Source organism: Drosophila ananassae, chromosome 2L, assembly GCF_017639315.1.
Source record: "Drosophila ananassae strain 14024-0371.13 chromosome 2L, ASM1763931v2, whole genome shotgun sequence".
Lineage (NCBI taxonomy): Eukaryota > Metazoa > Arthropoda > Insecta > Diptera > Drosophilidae > Drosophila > Drosophila ananassae.
The window spans coordinates 18,269,537-18,288,912 of NC_057927.1; the positions used below are offsets into that span (position 1 = coordinate 18,269,537).

General features: G+C 41.3%; 2 protein-coding genes across 2 annotated transcripts; both read right to left on the reverse strand.

Annotated features, from left to right (window-relative positions):
• Positions 1-11,283: 11,283 nt before the first annotated feature.
• Positions 11,284-12,949, reverse strand: LOC6499167. The gene is made up of 3 exons (XM_001955136.4): positions 12,481-12,949; positions 11,893-12,015; positions 11,284-11,824 (listed from the first exon to the last, which is right to left on the reverse strand). The coding sequence occupies exons 1-3, from the start codon at positions 12,857-12,859 to the stop codon at positions 11,412-11,414; spliced, it is 915 nt and encodes a 304-aa protein (XP_001955172.1). The 5' UTR covers positions 12,860-12,949; the 3' UTR covers positions 11,284-11,411.
• A 2,631-nt stretch (positions 12,950-15,580) lies between these two features.
• Positions 15,581-18,200, reverse strand: LOC6499166. Its single transcript, XM_001955137.4, has 5 exons — positions 17,948-18,200; positions 17,545-17,883; positions 17,032-17,478; positions 16,814-16,966; positions 15,581-16,744 (listed from the first exon to the last, which is right to left on the reverse strand). Exons 1-5 carry the CDS (start codon positions 18,162-18,164, stop codon positions 15,648-15,650), a joined length of 2,253 nt encoding a protein of 750 aa, XP_001955173.1. The 5' UTR covers positions 18,165-18,200; the 3' UTR covers positions 15,581-15,647.
• Positions 18,201-19,376: the final 1,176 nt, after the last annotated feature.

A 19,376-nucleotide genomic window follows, 5' to 3' on the forward strand; every position in this document is an offset into this window, starting at 1 on the left:
CCTTCGATCTGCATTAAAACCTAAGAACGAATTTATTCTTCGATTTTTTCTCAAATTTTCCAGGGGGTCCCCTTCAAAATACTGAGGAATGTATGGGGAGGACAATTTGGCCCCCAGCAATGGCTATATCTTTGCCAATTATCATCCGATTCTTGAGCGGAATACCTTAATCGATTTGTAGAGTGATTCTCCTTCGATCTGCATTAAAACCTAAAAACGAATTAATTCTTCCATTTTTTCTCAAATTTTCCAGGGGTCCCCTTCAAAATACTGAGGATTGTATGGGGAGGACAATTTGGCCCCCAGCGATGGCTATATCTGTGCCAATTATCATCCGATTCTTGAGCGGAATACCTTAAACGATTTGGGGAATGATTCTCCTTCGATCTGCATTAAAACCTAAGAACGAATTTATTCTTCGATTTTTTCTCAAATTTTCCAGGGGGTCCCCTTCAAAATACTGAGGAATGTATGGGGAGGACAATTTGGCCCCCAGCGATGGCTATATCTGTGCCAATTATCATCCGATTCTTGAACGGAATACCTTAATCGATTTGTAGAGTGATTCTCCTTCGATCTGCATTAAAACCTAAGAACGAATTTATTCTTCGATTTTTTCTCAAATTTTCCAGGGGGTCCCCTTCAAAATACTGAGGAATGTATGGGGAGGACAATTTGGCCCCCAGCGATGGCTATATCTGTGCCAATTATCATCCGATTCTTGAGCGGAATACCTTAAACGATTTGTGGATTGATTCTCCTTCGATCTGCATTAAAACCTAAGAACGAATTTATTCTTCTATTTTTTCTCAAATTTTCCAGGGGTCCCCTTCAAAATACTCAGGAATGTATGGGGAGGACAATTTGGCCCCCAGCGATGGCTATATCTGTGCCAATTATCATCCGATTCTTGAGCGGAATACCTTAAACGATTTGTAGAGTGATTCTCCTTCGATCTGCATTAAAACCTAAGAACGAATTTATTCTTCGATTTTTTCTCAAATTTTCCAGGGGGTCCCCTTCAAAATACTGAGCAATGTATGGGGAGGACAATTTGGCCCCCAGCGATGGCTATATCTTTGCCAATTATCATCCGATTCTTGAGCGGAATACCTTAATCGATTTGTAGAGTCATTCTCCTTCGATCTGCATTAAAACCTAAGAACGAATTTATTCTTCGATTTTTTCTCAAATTTTCCAGGGGGTCCCCTTCAAAATACTGAGGAATGTATGGGGAGGACAATTTGGCCCCCAGCGATGGCTATATCTTTGCCAATTATCATCCGATTCTTGAGCGGAATACCTTAAACGATTTGTGGATTGATTCTCCTTCGATCTGCATTAAAACCTAAGAACGAATTTATTCTTCTATTTTTTCTCAAATTTTCCAGGGGTCCCCTTCAAAATACTGAGGAATGTATGGGGAGGACAATTTGGCCCCAGCGATGGCTATATCTGTGCCAATTATCATCCGATTCTTGAGCGGAATACCTTAAACGATTTGTAGAGTGATTCTCCTTCGATCTGCATTAAAACCTAAGAAAGAATTTATTGTTCGATTTTTTCTCAAATTTTCCAGGGGGTCCCCTTCAAAATACTGAGGAATGTATGGGGAGGACAATTTGGCCCCCAGCGATGGCTATATCTGTGCCAATTATCATCCGATTCTTGAGCGGAATACCTTAATCGATTTGTAGAGTGATTCTCCTTCGATCTGCATTAAAACCTAAGAACGAATTTATTCTTCGATTTTTTCTCAAATTTTCCAGGGGGTCCCCTTCAAAATACTGAGGAATGTATGGGGAGGACAATTTGGCCCCCAGCGATGGCTATATCTTTGCCAATTATCATCCGATTCTTGAGCGGAATACCTTAAACGATTTGTAGAGTGATTCTCCTTCGATCTGCATTAAAACCTAAGAACGAATTTATTCTTCGATTTTTTCTCAAATTTTCCAGGAGGTCCCCTTCAAAATACTGAGGAATGTATGGGGAGGACAATTTGGCCCCCAGCGATGGTTATATCTGTGCCAATTATCATCCGATTCTTGAGCGGAATACCTTAATCGATTTGTAGAGTGATTCTCCTTCGATCTGCATTAAAACCTAAGAAAGAATTTATTCTTCGATTTTTTCTCAAATTTTCCAGGAGGTCCCCTTCAAAATACTGACGAATGTATGGGGAGGACAATTTGGCCCCAGCGATGGCTATATCTGTGCCAATTATCATCCGATTCTTGAGCGGAATACCTTAAACGATTTGTAGAGTGATTCTCCTTCGATCTGCATTAAAACATAAGAACGAATTTATTCTTCGTTTTTTTCTCAAATTTTCCAGGGGGTCCCCTTCAAAATACTGAGGAGTGTATGGGGAGGACAATTTGGCCCCCAGCGATGGCTATATCTGTGCCAATTATCATCCGATTCTTGAGCGGAATACCTTAATCGATTTGTAGAGTGATTCTCCTTCGATCTGCATTAAAACCTAAGAACGAATTTATTCTTCGATTTTTTCTCAAATTTTCCAGGGGGTCCCCTTCAAAATACTGAGGAATGTATGGGGAGGACAATTTGGCCCCCAGCGATGGCTATATCTTTGCCAATTATCATCCGATTCTTGAGCGGAATACCTTAAACGATTTGTGGATTGATTCTCCTTCGACTTGCATTAAAACCTAAGAACGAATTTATTCTTCGATTTTTTCTCAAATTTTCCAGGGGGTCCCCTTCAAAATACTGAGGAATGTATGGGGAGGAGAATTTGGCCCCCAGCGATGGCTATATCTGTGCCAATTATCATCCGATTCTTGAGCGGAATACCTTAAACGATTTGTAGAGTGATTCTCCTTCGATCTGCATTAAAACCTAAGAAAGAATTTATTGTTCGATTTTTTCTCAAATTTTCCAGGAGGTCCCCTTCAAAATACTGAGGAATGTATGGGGAGGACAATTTGGCCCCCAGCGATGGCTATCTGTGCCAATTATCATCCGATTCTTGAGCGGAATACCTTAATCGATTTGTAGAGTGATTCTCCTTCGATCTGCATTAAAACCTAAGAACGAATTTATTCTTCGATTTTTTCTCAAATTTTCCAGGGGGTCCCCTTCAAAATACTGAGCAATGTATGGGGAGGACAATTTGGCCCCCAGCGATGGCTATATCTTTGCCAATTATCATCCGATTCTTGAGCGGAATACCTTAATCGATTTGTAGAGTCATTCTCCTTCGATCTGCATTAAAACCTAAGAACGAATTTATTCTTCGATTTTTTCTCAAATTTTCCAGGGGGTCCCCTTCAAAATACTGAGGAATGTATGGGGAGGACAATTTGGCCCCCAGCGATGGCTATATCTTTGCCAATTATCATCCGATTCTTGAGCGGAATACCTTAAACGATTTGTGGATTGATTCTCCTTCGATCTGCATTAAAACCTAAGAACGAATTTATTCTTCTATTTTTTCTCAAATTTTCCAGGGGTCCCCTTCAAAATACTGAGGAATGTATGGGGAGGAGAATTTGGCCCCCAGCGATGGCTATATCTGTGCCAATTATCATCCGATTCTTGAGCGGAATACCTTAAACGATTTGTAGAGTGATTCTCCTTCGATCTGCATTAAAACCTAAGAAAGAATTTATTGTTCGATTTTTTCTCAAATTTTCCAGGAGGTCCCCTTCAAAATACTGAGGAATGTATGGGGAGGACAATTTGGCCCCCAGCGATGGCTATCTGTGCCAATTATCATCCGATTCTTGAGCGGAATACCTTAATCGATTTGTAGAGTGATTCTCCTTCGATCTGCATTAAAACCTAAGAACGAATTTATTCTTCGATTTTTTCTCAAATTTTCCAGGGGGTCCCCTTCAAAATACTGAGCAATGTATGGGGAGGACAATTTGGCCCCCAGCGATGGCTATATCTTTGCCAATTATCATCCGATTCTTGAGCGGAATACCTTAATCGATTTGTAGAGTCATTCTCCTTCGATCTGCATTAAAACCTAAGAACGAATTTATTCTTCGATTTTTTCTCAAATTTTCCAGGGGGTCCCCTTCAAAATACTGAGGAATGTATGGGGAGGACAATTTGGCCCCCAGCGATGGCTATATCTTTGCCAATTATCATCCGATTCTTGAGCGGAATACCTTAAACGATTTGTGGATTGATTCTCCTTCGATCTGCATTAAAACCTAAGAACGAATTTATTCTTCTATTTTTTCTCAAATTTTCCAGGGGTCCCCTTCAAAATACTGAGGAATGTATGGGGAGGACAATTTGGCCCCAGCGATGGCTATATCTGTGCCAATTATCATCCGATTCTTGAGCGGAATACCTTAAACGATTTGTAGAGTGATTCTCCTTCGATCTGCATTAAAACCTAAGAAAGAATTTATTGTTCGATTTTTTCTCAAATTTTCCAGGGGGTCCCCTTCAAAATACTGAGGAATGTATGGGGAGGACAATTTGGCCCCCAGCGATGGCTATATCTGTGCCAATTATCATCCGATTCTTGAGCGGAATACCTTAATCGATTTGTAGAGTGATTCTCCTTCGATCTGCATTAAAACCTAAGAACGAATTTATTCTTCGATTTTTTCTCAAATTTTCCAGGGGGTCCCCTTCAAAATACTGAGGAATGTATGGGGAGGACAATTTGGCCCCCAGCGATGGCTATATCTTTGCCAATTATCATCCGATTCTTGAGCGGAATACCTTAAACGATTTGTAGAGTGATTCTCCTTCGATCTGCATTAAAACCTAACAACGAATTTATTCTTCGATTTTTTCTCAAATTTTCCAGGAGGTCCCCTTCAAAATACTGAGGAATGTATGGGGAGGACAATTTGGCCCCCAGCGATGGCTATATCTGTGCCAATTATCATCCGATTCTTGAGCGGAATACCTTAATCGATTTGTAGAGTGATTCTCCTTCGATCTGCATTAAAACCTAAGAAAGAATTTATTCTTCGATTTTTTCTCAAATTTTCCAGGAGGTCCCCTTCAAAATACTGACGAATGTATGGGGAGGACAATTTGGCCCCAGCGATGGCTATATCTGTGCCAATTATCATCCGATTCTTGAGCGGAATACCTTAAACGATTTGTAGAGTGATTCTCCTTCGATCTGCATTAAAACATAAGAACGAATTTATTCTTCGTTTTTTTCTCAAATTTTCCAGGGGGTCCCCTTCAAAATACTGAGGAATGTATGGGGAGGAGAATTTGGCCCCCAGCGATGGCTATATCTGTGCCAATTATCATCCGATTCTTGAGCGGAATACCTTAAACGATTTGTAGAGTGATTCTCCTTCGATCTGCATTAAAACCTAAGAAAGAATTTATTGTTCGATTTTTTCTCAAATTTTCCAGGAGGTCCCCTTCAAAATACTGAGGAATGTATGGGGAGGACAATTTGGCCCCCAGCGATGGCTATCTGTGCCAATTATCATCCGATTCTTGAGCGGAATACCTTAATCGATTTGTAGAGTGATTCTCCTTCGATCTGCATTAAAACCTAAGAACGAATTTATTCTTCGATTTTTTCTCAAATTTTCCAGGGGGTCCCCTTCAAAATACTGAGGAATGTATGGGGAGGACAATTTGGCCCCCAGCGATGGCTATATCTGTGCCAATTATCATCCGATTCTTGAGCGGAATACCTTAAACGATTTGTGGATTGATTCTCCTTCGATCTGCATTAAAACCTAAGAACGAATTTATTCTTCTATTTTTTCTCAAATTTTCCAGGGGTCCCCTTCAAAATACTCAGGAATGTATGGGGAGGACAATTTGGCCCCCAGCGATGGCTATATCTGTGCCAATTATCATCCGATTCTTGAGCGGAATACCTTAAACGATTTGTAGAGTGATTCTCCTTCGATCTGCATTAAAACCTAAGAACGAATTTATTCTTCGATTTTTTCTCAAATTTTCCAGGGGGTCCCCTTCAAAATACTGAGCAATGTATGGGGAGGACAATTTGGCCCCCAGCGATGGCTATATCTTTGCCAATTATCATCCGATTCTTGAGCGGAATACCTTAATCGATTTGTAGAGTCATTCTCCTTCGATCTGCATTAAAACCTAAGAACGAATTTATTCTTCGATTTTTTCTCAAATTTTCCAGGGGGTCCCCTTCAAAATACTGAGGAATGTATGGGGAGGACAATTTGGCCCCCAGCGATGGCTATATCTTTGCCAATTATCATCCGATTCTTGAGCGGAATACCTTAAACGATTTGTGGATTGATTCTCCTTCGATCTGCATTAAAACCTAAGAACGAATTTATTCTTCTATTTTTTCTCAAATTTTCCAGGGGTCCCCTTCAAAATACTGAGGAATGTATGGGGAGGACAATTTGGCCCCAGCGATGGCTATATCTGTGCCAATTATCATCCGATTCTTGAGCGGAATACCTTAAACGATTTGTAGAGTGATTCTCCTTCGATCTGCATTAAAACCTAAGAAAGAATTTATTGTTCGATTTTTTCTCAAATTTTCCAGGGGGTCCCCTTCAAAATACTGAGGAATGTATGGGGAGGACAATTTGGCCCCCAGCGATGGCTATATCTTTGCCAATTATCATCCGATTCTTGAGCGGAATACCTTAAACGATTTGTAGAGTGATTCTCCTTCGATCTGCATTAAAACCTAACAACGAATTTATTCTTCGATTTTTTCTCAAATTTTCCAGGAGGTCCCCTTCAAAATACTGAGGAATGTATGGGGAGGACAATTTGGCCCCCAGCGATGGCTATATCTGTGCCAATTATCATCCGATTCTTGAGCGGAATACCTTAATCGATTTGTAGAGTGATTCTCCTTCGATCTGCATTAAAACCTAAGAAAGAATTTATTCTTCGATTTTTTCTCAAATTTTCCAGGAGGTCCCCTTCAAAATACTGACGAATGTATGGGGAGGACAATTTGGCCCCAGCGATGGCTATATCTGTGCCAATTATCATCCGATTCTTGAGCGGAATACCTTAAACGATTTGTAGAGTGATTCTCCTTCGATCTGCATTAAAACATAAGAACGAATTTATTCTTCGTTTTTTTCTCAAATTTTCCAGGGGGTCCCCTTCAAAATACTGAGGAATGTATGGGGAGGACAATTTGGCCCCCAGCGATGGCTATATCTGTGCCAATTATCATCCGATTCTTGAGCGGAATACCTTAATCGATTTGTAGAGTGATTCTCCTTCGATCTGCATTAAAACCTAAGAAAGAATTTATTCTTCGATTTTTTCTCAAATTTTCCAGGGGGTCCCCTTCAAAATACTGAGGAATGTATGGGGAGGACAATTTGGCCCCCAGCGATGGCTATATCTTTGCCAATTATCATCCGATTCTTGAGCGGAATACCTTAAACGATTTGTGGATTGATTCTCCTTCGACTTGCATTAAAACCTAAGAACGAATTTATTCTTCGATTTTTTCTCAAATTTTCCAGGGGGTCCCCTTCAAAATACTGAGGAATGTATGGGGAGGAGAATTTGGCCCCCAGCGATGGCTATATCTGTGCCAATTATCATCCGATTCTTGAGCGGAATACCTTAAACGATTTGTAGAGTGATTCTCCTTCGATCTGCATTAAAACCTAAGAAAGAATTTATTGTTCGATTTTTTCTCAAATTTTCCAGGAGGTCCCCTTCAAAATACTGAGGAATGTATGGGGAGGACAATTTGGCCCCCAGCGATGGCTATCTGTGCCAATTATCATCCGATTCTTGAGCGGAATACCTTAATCGATTTGTAGAGTGATTCTCCTTCGATCTGCATTAAAACCTAAGAACGAATTTATTCTTCGATTTTTTCTCAAATTTTCCAGGGGGTCCCCTTCAAAATACTGAGGAATGTATGGGGAGGACAATTTGGCCCCCAGCGATGGCTATATCTGTGCCAATTATCATCCGATTCTTGAGCGGAATACCTTAATCGATTTGTAGAGTGATTCTCCTTCGATCTGCATTAAAACCTAAGAACGAATTTATTCTTCGATTTTTTCTCAAATTTTCCAGGGGGTCCCCTTCAAAATACTGAGGAATGTATGGGGAGGACAATTTGGCCCCCAGCGATGGCTATATCTTTGCCAATTATCATCCGATTCTTGAGCGGAATACCTTAAACGATTTGTGGATTGATTCTCCTTCGATCTGCATTAAAACCTAACAACGAATTTATTCTTCTATTTTTTCTCAAATTTTCCAGGGGTCCCCTTCAAAATACTGAGGAATGTATGGGGAGGACAATTTGGCCCCCAGCAATGGCTATATCTTTGCCAATTATCATCCGATTCTCGAGCGGAATACCTTAAACGATTTGGGGAATGATTCTCCTTCGATCTGCATTAAAACCTAAGAACGAATTTATTCTTCGATTTTTTCTCAAATTTTCCAGGGGGTCCCCTTCAAAATACTGAGGAATGTATGGGGAGGACAATTTGGCCCCCAGCAATGGCTATATCTTTGCCAATTATCATCCGATTCTTGAGCGGAATACCTTAATCGATTTGTAGAGTGATTCTCCTTCGATCTGCATTAAAACCTAAGAACGAATTTATTCTTCGATTTTTTCTCAAATTTTCCAGGGGGTCCCCTTCAAAATACTGAGGAATGTATGGGGAGGACAATTTGGCCCCCAGCGATGGCTATATCTGTGCCAATTATCATCCGATTCTTGAGCGGAATACCTTAATCGATTTGTAGAGTGATTCTCCTTCGATCTGCATTAAAACCTAAGAACGAATTTATTCTTCGATTTTTTCTCAAATTTTCCAGGGGGTCCCCTTCAAAATACTGAGGAATGTATGGGGAGGACAATTTGGCCCCCAGCGATGGCTATATCTGTGCCAATTATCATCCGATTCTTGAGCGGAATACCTTAAACGATTTGTGGATTGATTCTCCTTCGATCTGCATTAAAACCTAAGAACGAATTTATTCTTCTATTTTTTCTCAAATTTTCCAGGGGTCCCCTTCAAAATACTCAGGAATGTATGGGGAGGACAATTTGGCCCCCAGCGATGGCTATATCTGTGCCAATTATCATCCGATTCTTGAGCGGAATACCTTAAACGATTTGTAGAGTGATTCTCCTTCGATCTGCATTAAAACCTAAGAACGAATTTATTCTTCGATTTTTTCTCAAATTTTCCAGGGGGTCCCCTTCAAAATACTGAGCAATGTATGGGGAGGACAATTTGGCCCCCAGCGATGGCTATATCTGTGCCAATTATCATCCGATTCTTGAGCGGAATACCTTAATCGATTTGTAGAGTCATTCTCCTTCGATCTGCATTAAAACCTAAGAACGAATTTATTCTTCGATTTTTTCTCAAATTTTCCAGGGGGTCCCCTTCAAAATACTGAGGAATGTATGGGGAGGACAATTTGGCCCCCAGCGATGGCTATATCTTTGCCAATTATCATCCGATTCTTGAGCGGAATACCTTAAACGATTTGTAGAGTGATTCTCCTTCGATCTGCATTAAAACCTAAGAACGAATTTATTCTTCGATTTTTTCTCAAATTTTCCAGGGGGTCCCCTTCAAAATACTGAGGAATGTATGGGGAGGACAATTTGGCCCCCCAGCGATGGCTATATCTGTGCCAATTATCATCCGATTCTTGAGCGGAATACCTTAATCGATTTGTAGAGTGATTCTCCTTCGATCTGCATTAAAACCTAAGAACGAATTTATTCTTCGATTTTTTCTCAAATTTTTCAGGGGGTCCCCTTCAAAATACTGAGGAATGTATGGGGAGGACAATTTGGCCCCCAGCGATGTCTATATCTTTGCCAATAATAATCCGATTCTTGAGCATAATACCTAAACAATGGGTACAAAAATTCGCTTTGACTCTGTATCAAAATCGAAGAACAAAATATTTTATCGATGTTTTCAAATTTCCTGGAGGATTCCCTCCAGGAGTAGGAAGGAAAATATATTTTTTTTGATTTTTTTCAAATGTCCGGGAGTATTCCCTTCAAAGTTGTGCTTGGATTTTTTATATTACACCTAAAATCTACGATTATTATAAGCTTGTTTTTAGCTTCTCAAAGATAGACGTAGTAGATTCTCAAAGACGTAATATAAAATCGTTTAAAATATTAAGCATACGCACCCGTGTCCCTTAATTTCTTATGGATCATATACTTAGCTTATGTTTCAGCTGTTGGCTTTTAACGTGCTTTTGCCGGATTTATTATCTGTCGTTGGTTGTTTAGCTTTTTGTTTGGCTTTGGCCATAAATATGGAGAAACACTCGATGTTTGCATTGATATTTGCTTCAAAAAATCATTTACATGCATAGTCCGGAGATTGCAACCGGCTGGCGAAAACCCACCGGACTTTTGTGGCATTAGTTTGTGTTATACGGGTCGACAGAATCCCATTGATTTCGGCATGCGTCGTTGGTTGGACAAACAATTGGCTAGGTTCATCGGGAAACCGAAACAAATTATTTTGTAAACAAACCGGCTCCGATAAGGAAACATTGGAATTCGGCCACATGCATTTGACCAATGCCAGCACAAACAAAATGAAAAAATAACAAATGTTCATAAATTTAGCAAAAATGGCCAAAGTATTTTGAACAATTTCTTAGCAACAGATTTGAAAGTATGTGTCACGCAAAAAAAGTTACAAGCCGAAAACTCAGATTGAAAAGTCGGATCCAGAAGAACTATTTCTGGCCACAGTCACAGTTGCACATTTGGGTCAGGGAATCAGTTGGTAGTAAACAAATTGATTCGGCCAAATCGAAATCGCTTCTCGGAAGCCAAATCCACATTGTTTGGTAAACAAGAGCCATTCCACTGATAAGAACACTGGTAAACAACGAAGCCGACAGCCTCTCCAATGTTTTTGTTATTATTTTGGTTGCTTTTTGTTCCGAACGGTGTCTGTGGGGAAGTGCTTGTTTGCTTTCACCATAAACAAATTGTTTTTATGGTTATATGGGCTATTGTTTGCTCTTCTGACGCCATTAGGTGGTGCAGGCACATATTTAGGAGGATTTTTTTAGAGCCTAAAGCCAAAGCAATTAATGACATCACATGGGAACACCCATAAAAAATATTATTGCTATTAGCTAACATACAGTGCTAAGCATGTAATATATGGTTCAAATTTTAAGATTGCCATTCTATAATCCTTAAACTTTATTAATCTGGCCTTCTCATTAATTAGTTACAATCTGCGTTCCGTCTTTTCCCCTACCAAATTCCAATTACAGACTTGTCTGTTTCAGTTTTGCGCATTAAAAAACAAATAAAAAATATTTTTATTTAAATAAAAATAAATTACCTACACTATCTAGGAGCTAACTAGCCAGGACAAGGCCTGCAGACAATCTAGTAGTTTTCAATATTGGTGGCACAAGACCGTTTGGTTCTCAGGACTCTCCTACTGTATTCGCTTGCTGATCGTGTCCAGATAGTTGTAACCGTGGTAGGCCTTACTCGTGGCCCAGTCCTTGCTGTAGCTATTGCCGCCGCCTACCTCGTGGGGTGACCCGGACCCCGAGCTGTAGGGAGGGTACGAGTTGGAAAAGCTACTGCCCACGAAGGAGGAGTAGTCTGAAGGGTCCGATTCGTAGACGTGCGAGTGCGTTTGCACCAGGTGGGGGTGGATCTTGCACATAGTCTTATACTTCAGGTAGTGGATCAACCAACCTACGCCGCCGACCAGAAGCAGATTCATTCCCAGGACTGGCATCAGGAGGCCGACCAGAGTCATCTTCAAATGGGCAATCTTCATCAAAATAATCAGGGGCAGGAGGATGAGCCACTTCTTCTTCTTTTTCTTCAAACGAGCCTCTAATTGGGGTTTATTTCTCTGATTAACTACCGCTTTATGATGAATTTCATATAATCCCTATACGAACCAGATTCGTCCAAGACGCGAGCTCCAGTTTCACTGGAAAGTGTCAGCTGCAGGGCATGATTGCGCCCAAAAGTCTCCACCGCCCGTTTCAGGAACTTCAAGATTAGCGTCAGTTCGCTGTCACCTGAAAAAAAAAAACAAGAAAATCATTATAAGAATATACAAAAATAAGATGCGCGAAAAATGCATAGCAAGTGTTTATCGAGAGAGGAAGCCAGCAGCAATAATTCTTCAAATTAATTAAACATCCGCCGCGAGTTATCCATTAAATCCAATGTATGCCATGGATGTTACCCAGGTACAGGTGATCAATTAAAGTCCCCCACACAGACACATTCCGGGCATTTGATTGCCCCGGTCTTAAGCTGCGAATTTTCCTGCCCAACTAACCGGGGAAAACAACTTTCGATTGCACCGAAAGAAATTGAATACAATCTTATTTATCAGCACGTTTCTATCTAGCTCGTCTAGCTTCTATAATACTATCTCGTGTACTATTAAGTTCACTTTTAAAAACTTTATCTTTAGTTCGTATTCAAACATGTTGCCATATTAACGGAACCTTATTTCTTTCAGTGCTGAGACCCACCTTCCAAACTCTTGGCATCGTTAAAAACAACCACTTCGTTAGCGGGTTCTCCAAGCTGGACCATCCGCAGCCAGCGGTTCTTGTCCCCGGGCAATTCGCGCCCGTACTCGTTGGGAAAGAAGCCTAGGCTGTTGGTGGCCAGCTTCCAGATGAGCTTGCTGGCCTTGTACTTGATGCAGGACACTAGACTACGGGTATCGAAGCACTGTTTCTGGTTTCGCGCTATATAGGCGTCACTGTGAACGGCCCTCATGGAGCCCGCCGCTCTGGGCTGAGATCCTGGTGCAGATGGCGTCCCTTGGGTGGTTAGCTCATCCGCCGTGGAATAGTGAAGGAGGATAAGCAGCATCAGTGCCACCACGATGCGACACAGCAGCATGTTTTTGGTTAGCTAGGATTCACACTAGATTCACTGGGACACTACCGTACGGCTGAGTGGACGAGTCGCAAATGGCAACCAAGTGCTGCTGGCTGCTCCTTTTATCGCGCAGCCTCGACCGCAGATCGGCTGGATAGCTGGTTTTTCATCAAGCTAATGCTCATGTATATGCAGCTTGCAGTGCTTGAAGTTTGCACCGGAATCGCAATTCCTGCTGCCAATGCCAGTGGCACGGCGCTGAAAAATCCAATGCCAATGCCACCGAGGCTTTCTGGGTCAGAGTCGTACGGGGGGATCCCGCCGATCAGAAATCGGCGATCTGCTCAGCGATCGATCGCCAACAAATTGAATCGCATTGTCGTCTGGGATTATGATGCCAATATCGAGCAGCAAACAACCACCAATTGGCCGCCTTCCCGCTGCCACTGCGTGTGAGTCCACAGCAATGGGACAATGAAAGCCCGCCGAACGAAAGTGAATCGCTAACGCGAGCGGTGTGCGATATGTATCTGATGGATACACGGTTGCTGGTACAATTACATTGGCCTGGCGCCAGTGGCAGTGACTGGCAAATGATACCAATCAGAATAAGTGCAAATGTGCATTTATGCGAGTTTAAACGGGGCACATACCAGGTGAGCCCGGTGTTGCATCGTGCAATTTGCATATTTCTACAGTGCGACTGATTAGAAAACCAAAAGTGTATTGCGAGCTGTGACCGTCTTAATTACCAACCGCAGACACTGGATGCGGGATATCTTGAGTATGCTGGATGCTGCATGCTGGATGTTGAATGCGAAAGTTGTTGTTGTTAGTTGTTACTGGCTCGTTGCCCCTGTTGCATTATTGACTAGTGAAAGTAACAATTGGCTCGGCTTGTCGACTCTTTTTTTCTCACTTGGCATTCTTGACTGACATCGCTCGCAATGCATTTGATTAGCTCCACAGTTGTCCAAGTCCAAGTGCAAGTCCAACACTGAGCTTGTGGTTAATGAGTGTGAGGTAATCGGATTTGACTGGGCCCCCTAGTATGATTTAGACTAGAATCGGTGAACAGATCCACTTGCCGCAGCTGGGTAGAAAGTTTTCGGTTTTCTTGATCGCCAATTGTGGTAAATATTGTTTTTAAGCCGCCAGCCGCAAAAGCAACTATTTTTGACCACCACTCAGCCGGCTGCCCGTAATGACTGCATACTGCCCACCCCACATCCAGTCCGATTTGATGGCTACATATTAAATCACGAAGAGCACGCAAACGTGCGAGTATTTCCAGGATTTTGGAGTTTGCACTGCAATCCGCCACGAACGACTTTTACAAGAAATTAACCAAGGCGGAGTGAGAGGCTGGAACCGAAACCAAATTGCCAACGACTTGCCTAGGCAATTAAGCAAATCCATCGTGAGAGGACACTGCCAATGTTTTTGTTTTTGTGTTTATGTGGTCCAGACGGCCGGATGGGCTAACGATTGTTAAAATTGCCACCGGCGAGGTGAAGATACCCAGATGGCTTCCAGACAAACCCCGCTCGCAAAGATATGATTATGGCGTTGACACGTTTGATAGTGAAGTTTCCGTTGAGCTGCCTCTCCCATCTGATATGGAAAATCCAATGCTCAGGACAAATTCAATGCATGACTTTTCCTTTATGGCCAAGTACTTAAAACTGAAATGGAGAAATAAAATTGAAATTAATAAAAAATTTGTCAAGTGAGGGCAGTATAAGTTTTATAACCAAATCAATTGAGTATCTGGGTTTCTCTTTAATGGATCTCGATTTAAAAAGAAAGATTAAGTGAATATTTTATAAAGTGGCTGATCCTTTTTCCATTACTTTCTTTTAGTAAGATTACTTTTTTTGTAGGTATTTATAGATTATAGGTAATTGATTTCATTTAAGCTCTTCATCATGTTTTGAATAAATTTTGTTCCTTAATGCCAAAATGGTTCAAGAAAAAGGTTCGTCCTTTGAAAAAATGAAATAAATTACAAATATACACGATAGAGATAAGATAAGATAATAAGATAATTTTTAAGTTTTAAAATTAAAAAACTTTTATTTCATTTTTTTTCCGTTACAGCTTATTGACGGATCGAAGAGAAAATAGGTCGATTTACTACAAATTGCACAACGGGGAGCACAATGGAGGCAATGGCCACTGCTGAAAAGAACTTTCTTATTCGAAGTGCGACTGGAAGAATCTGTATGAAGGATAAGCATAGATAATATAAAAGATAAGCTTTACCTCGTCACCCTCTTCTTCGGATAACTAAATCGGCGGCAGTATTTCTGATTTGCACTCAAAGCTCTTGAAAATGTTCCCTTGAAACTATTCGTGATATTAGGCACTAGCAAGTTCATGGCAATATCCTCGCACTCCAAGCTGAGCAGAAACAGGCAGCTTGGAAGCAAATGGCCGCCCCCACCATTTTTCAGTCCATTTTTCTTGACCAAAATCCATGGGATATTTTTACACGTTAACGTCTTAGCCAATTTCACAACCTCTCCCAAGTAGCTACTGGCCATGTTTCGTGTAAGATACACTAGCCGATATATCGGCTACTGGAGTTCTATTGTCAAACACTAGGCGGCGCTTTTAGTTTATTGTGTCAAAAATTTTAATATATAGAAAATAATTTAAGTTTATGATATATATTGATATAAATTATTATTTACCTTTTTAACTCAAATAAAGAATTCTACACGCTTGTAATTTTCTAAACAGTATTATTTTAATTTATTTATTTATGTAGAAGTAGCTTAATAAACTTAAGTGAAATAAAAACAAATTAAATTAGAACATTTTGACTACTTCTGGCACGTAGCAGTCGCATTATCAACGAGTTTTTGTCCAGTCCGTAAATGGAAGTCTGGCCACTGGTCTCGGCAGATAGCTCATCCGCCGTGTAGTCCGCATTCTGTGTGGAACTCGACAGCTCGGTGGCCGAGGTTGTGGTTGGCGTCTCCGTACCATCTGTGGTTTGACTATACAGCTCCTCAGGTTCTGTAGTGGTCTGAGGTGGTGCATCTGTGGTGGAGCTAATTAATACTTCCTCCGTGGTTTCCGGATCAGTAAAGCCCAAGGAATCCTCGCTGGTTATTTCCACTGCAACTGAGGTAGTATCCTCCGGGTAAGTGGTCGCTTCCGTTGTCCCAATACTAGTTGCTAGTTCGGTGGTGCTCGGTTGAGTGGTGCTGGGAACGGGTGTGGCGGAGGTGGTAGTGGTGGTCATTTTGGTGGTCAGCATCTGCAGAAGCTGGGCATCATCATCCCCGAAAATGGTCGGCTTATTGTCAAAGTCCAGGTCAAGTAACTCCGGCGAGGAAAAGCTCACGAAAACTGGCAACTGTGGTGGTGGAGCCACAGTTGTAGTGGTGCTGGTGGTTAAAGGAGCTCTAACAGTGTTTGTAAAGTGTTTATAGCTCGGAGGTTTCTTTTCCACATAAGTCTTCTTGAAACTAGCTGGTTTTTTATTGAAAAAACCATTAACATTGTCGAGGGTTTTTCCAATCAGCCAATTATCGTTGGAAGACCAGAACGCATCTTCATCGGATTTAACATAATTTGAAAGTTTTGATCCCGAAAAATTCGTAAATCCCGAGAGCTCTATTTTTCGAATCTTTCGGTTATTTGGCTCCAGGGATGGTAATGGGGTTTTTATGGTGGTACTTTTCAGGTGGTGCTGTGGCTTATGAGTCGTTGTAATTTTTTTAGTTGTTGCAACTTTCTTTAAGTTGGTTTTTTCAGTGCTTGATTGCCGAAATATGTTTTTCCCATATAAAACTACAGGCACCACGGACAAGGGCTTAATTTTCTTGGTGTGTATTCCTTGGGGCTTATTTCCAAGTGGCATCGGGCACTCGCCTTTATGAACTAATTTCCAAACTGTAAGAATTATATTGTATTGAATTTTAAATTGTATAATGTATTTTTTTTGAATCAGCCTAAACTTACTACTTGCTGGATCCTTGCAACGCACTCGCTCCAGGTAGCACTCGTTAATAATAGTGTGGTTGAAGCCGTTCCTTGTGGCACAAATGGGTTGAATTACAGTGGGGCAAGGCTTATCACATTGCCGGCAAGCTCCGTCATGCGAAATGGTCCATGCTATTAGAAAAATGTAAATTTAATATTAGGATACTAGAATTTATAGAACTTATTTTGTCTATTACCGTTTCCAAATCTCTGGCTGTATTCCATCAGGTCGCAAACACTAGAGAACGTACGCCTCTGGCTTTTAAAAGTCCCACAAATGGGATCATTTCCAAACACACATGATTTCACAGGATTTTTTGAATTTCTACTGCCATAAACCTTTCGAACCTTTGGTTTTTGAGGCGAAACAACGTAGGGCTTTCGAGCGGGTAGGGAATAACTCTTTTCCATAGCTCCTGTCTGGCTGATGAATTGTGTGTGGAACGTGGATGGGGCATAGATTTGGACAGCATCCTCCGGAATCTGGAAATCATCACTTTGGCTAAGCCGATTGTTTTTGTACTTGTTACTGCGCTTTGTGCGATCAGCATCTACTTTTGGTTTTGTCTGGGGTTTTTGTTTGTAGCTCTGTTTCATTTTAAGGCTGTCTTCGCCACAAAGACCTTGGGAAACGATGCGCCAATCTATTAATTATGAGACCAAAATTTAATAATTATATCATCATAAATTGCTCTCAAAGGGCAACTCACTTCTCTGTGTCTTGACATTTTCAGCATTTACTAGGCACTCATTAGAAAAGGTGGACTTGACTCCGGCATACATGGCGCAGACAGGACGATAGATTTTGGTGCAGCGCACGGGTTGCAGCGGCTTCTGGCTGTTTTGGGGCAAACTATTTTCTTTGGGGCACACTCCCCATTGTTGGACCAACCATTCAGATCCAGATAAGCACGATGTACGTATCATTTCGCAACGGCTTTTAAAGGTCCTGCGATGGCCTGTTTGCGAGCTAACTCCACAAACTGGTCTTTGCCGGGTGCTGCACTCGAATTCACAGTTGGGAAAGCAGTTTCGAAGAGATACTTCATCTGCAGGTATCATTTATATTAATTACCAAAATATCCACAAGTACCTTAACATTAAGCTACTTACAAATCGGGGCACCCATTAGGTTGCTGCGCTGGGCCTTCCTTAAATCACATTCGTTTCTAAAAAGAAAGTTCATTCCATTGGCAGTACTTTGGGCACACATGGGCACATCATCGTTGGAGCAAGCCTGGACCACCTGATCTTGGGCAGCGGAGAAAGCCAATATCTGACACAATATTCCAAAGTAAAGACTGAGTAGCACTACACAACGCCCGGCCATGTTCTTGCAGTTCTGAGACACCGAAACTCAATGCAACCCGAGATGCATTTGGGCCTTTTATATTGCCATCTGGGGGCACGCTCTGCCATCTGACATAGTCATAGCTCTTCGCTAAATGGTTATGCGATGATGATATTATCGCACCCAAATTCTGCAGACATCACATCGCGCGATAAACACGCTTGGCATCGGCATTCTGCGAAAATTTGTCACAGCTCGATAGATGCTTCGATTGTCCGGATTCTCTCTATTGATAGCGTCGGACGGCGCGTCAATTAGATGAGAAACTAAGCGTCTCCGGCGGATTGGCGGCTACGTGATATTCGACGGATTTCGGTAATGCGCTCAGATAAGACCCAGCACAGAATTTGCATTGATTGTGGAGACACAGTCGTTGCTCAACCAATATCTTTTCCGCTCTCCATCGAATTGATAATCCTCTGCCATTTTTCCATTACCGAACTCTTCACATTAATATTGAAAGCTTATCAATAATCACTTTTATGAATGAGTTATTGTGCATTTTTTGGCACTATCAGAAAAGGAAGTTGTAAAAGAAATAATGGACAAAAATAAAGTCTGCCACTCATTCAGTAAAAATGTCTACAAACTCTCACGCATGTTTAAAGATGATCTTTCACATTACTTCCTAAAATAATCATTGTGTTCTGATTAAATTTCATGTTCTTCTTCATTTAACTACACGCTATATGTAGTACATATAATCGGATTTAAAGTGAACATGCATATGACGATGTTTATTGAATTCTCTGATGATAAAATCAAAATGATACTCGCAGCATTAAGGCCATCAAGGGCCGAGTATTCTTTTGCTATTCTATTACTTTTCAGTTTACTTGAATCTCTTTTCAATCTTCACGACTCGAAAGCATTAACCAAGAACCGCTAATCGAAGATGCTTGTGGGTCAAGTTCCATCAAGATGCGGATATTATTTAATTATTACAGAAGGCGCTGCCGGGGTCTCAGCTAATTTGTGTTCTTGCGGTTCTATCTGCTGTGGATAATCTGGAAATAGACTTGGCATAACGTCACAGTCACGCGCAGGCATCATGTTGGCTCTGGCACCTGCTCCCCATTTCCAGCAAAACCCATCCGAGTAGGCCAATTGTTAATTTTGCGAGGCGGCCAGCAGCCAGCAACCAGCAGCGGCTCCCCTTGCCATTCTACGATGCTAATGACAAACAATTTG